General features: G+C 56.9%; 1 protein-coding gene across 1 annotated transcript; it reads left to right on the top strand.

Annotated features, from left to right (window-relative positions):
- Nucleotides 1-417: 417 nt before the first annotated feature.
- Nucleotides 418-2314, top strand: BDP81DRAFT_118519 (FAD binding domain-containing protein; the record flags this gene model as incomplete). The annotated part of the gene is made up of 3 exons (XM_060581570.1): nt 418-770; nt 856-1056; nt 1120-2314. Coding segments are annotated over exons 1-3 (1650 nt in total), but the record flags the coding sequence as incomplete, so codon positions are not given.

Below are 2314 nucleotides of genomic sequence, written 5' to 3'. Positions count from 1 at the left end.
CGGTTGACTCCGGCCCCATTGCGCAGAAAGAATGCGGGTGTTCGTCGGATGTCACACGCCTTAATAGGAAGTTCCATCATTCTTATGAAGGGGACCCTGAAGAAGCCCTGTCTCGGCCGACATGGTTTCTTCCCGTCCGCGTACTCCAGACTGTCAGTCGGACCGGTTTGGGGCATTGCAGCCGTGAGTCTATCGATCTGGAGATTACCAACACAGTTGCAACGCAGTTGCCACCTACGACTTTGGATAACACAGTCGCATGCTGCCAATATTATCCGTATCGAGTTCGAAAGGAGGCGGAGTTTACATTCAACTTGAAAAGCCGAGGCCCTCGTGCTTCCAGGGGTAGAGCAGTCGGCATCCCGCATGATGGATGCGAGGGATATATGAGTTCCAGAACCAGTCACACTTTTCGTGGCTTGCACCTAATCTGTCACCCACCCCTCACTCTCTCTCTCTCCTCCTACTCTCCCACCTCTAGGCCTTTTGACTGCTTGTCCAACTCAAGTCATCAACATGAGGCTCTCTTATCTGGCCGTAGCCACCGCCTTGGCTACCATCACAACAGCTGCAGCAACCCCCAAGCAGCAATGTCACTGCCTACCTGGAGACTCTTGTTGGCCCTCGGTCTCCACTTGGAACCTGCTCAACGCAACCGTTGGTGGCCGTCTGGTCGCCACCACGCCCATTGGATCGCCCTGCCATGATCCTACGTACGATGCCGCGGCTTGTGCTGCTCTGCAGTCATCCTGGACCAACCCCTTGACACAGTAAGTCTCCGGGAGTTCCTTCCTCGGTTTACCCCCTCAACAAACCTGCAATCAGACAGAGTGTGTGGCTGACATGATGTTTTAGCATTCCCTCCTCGTCTTCTGTTATGCAATCCTACTTTGCCAACCAGTCCTGCGACCCTTTCACTGACAGAGCTGTTCCTTGCACCCTCGGCAACTATGTGAGCTATGCTGTCGACGTCCGCTGCACCGCAGACGTCAGCTATGCTCTCAAGTTCGCCAAGGCCAACAACCTCAGAGTTGTTGTCCGTAACACTGGTCACGAGTGAGTAATTTGCGGTGAACTACAAGTTCCGTTCCACAGTAGTTGACAACTTTGTCTCTCTAGCTTCCTCGGACGTTCTACCGGTGCCGGTGCTCTTGCGATCTGGACCAACCACTTGAAGACCATTGACTTCTCAACATGGTCTGATAAGTACTACTCCGGCCCGGCTGTCAACGTCGGCGCCGGTGTCCTCGGGTACGAGATCCTTGAGGCTGCCCACGCAAAGGGTCTTACTGTCGTCTCTGGTGAGTGCGCCACAGTTGGCCTTGCTGGCGGTTTCACACAGGGAGGTGGTCACTCTGCTCTGTCAACACAGTTCGGTCTCGGAGCCGATCAGACGCTGGCCTTCCAAGTAGTCACCGCCGACGGCAAGACTGTCGTCGCCTCTGCTACACAGAACACCGACCTGTACTGGGCTCTCAGCGGCGGTGGCGGCGGTACCTTTGGTATTGTCACTGGCCTTACTGTTCGCGCCTACCAGGCCCAGACTGTTGGCGGCGCCGCTTTCCAGCTCCTCGCTGCGACGACCACGCCTGAGAAGTTCAACGCCGCTGTCTCCAAGTTTCACGAACTGCTTCCCGCGATGACGGACCAGGGTGCTTTCGCCGTCTTCCTCCACAACGCCCAGTTCCTCGTCCTCCGCCCTCTGACTGTCTGGAACTCGACCGCTGCTCACGTTCGTGATGTCATCCTTGCGCCCTTCACCAAGGCCCTCGAAGAGGAGATTGGCATCACCCTGACCGTCGCCTACAGCGAGCTGTCCTACCGTGATCACTACGACCTCTACATGGGCCCTCTTCCCCAGGGCAACCTCGAGGTTACGCGGTACCAGTTCGGTGGTCGCTTGATTCCCCGCGAGGCGATCGAGAACAACAACGTAGAGTACCAAAAGGTCGTCCAGAACCTGACTGCAAATGGCGTCCTCCTCGCCGGTAGCGTCGGACACTACAACAAGCCCGCCAGCGCGCCCGAGAACTCGGTCCACCCAGCGTGGCGCAAGGCTGTCATGCAGTTGCAGCTCATCACCAACTGGGACAATGCCGCGCCTTGGGCTGGCATGGAGGCTTCGCAGAAGCGCATGACGGACGAGTTCATGCCGTGGATCACGGCTGTTACGCCGGGTAGCGCTTCGTACATGAACGAGGCCGACTTCAGGCAACCGGACTGGCAGAATGCCTTCTTTGGCACTAACTACGCCAAGTTGCTCGCGATCAAGAAAAAGTGGGACCCTGAGTCGCTCTTCTACGTCCTTAAGGGC

The sequence above is a fragment of the Colletotrichum phormii genome, assembly GCF_030913505.1.
Source record: "Colletotrichum phormii strain CBS 102054 chromosome Unknown BDP81scaffold_28, whole genome shotgun sequence".
Classification (NCBI taxonomy): domain Eukaryota; kingdom Fungi; phylum Ascomycota; class Sordariomycetes; order Glomerellales; family Glomerellaceae; genus Colletotrichum; species Colletotrichum phormii.
Note: the sequence above shows the minus strand (reverse complement) of the source record. Positions and strands in the feature narration are given on the sequence as shown.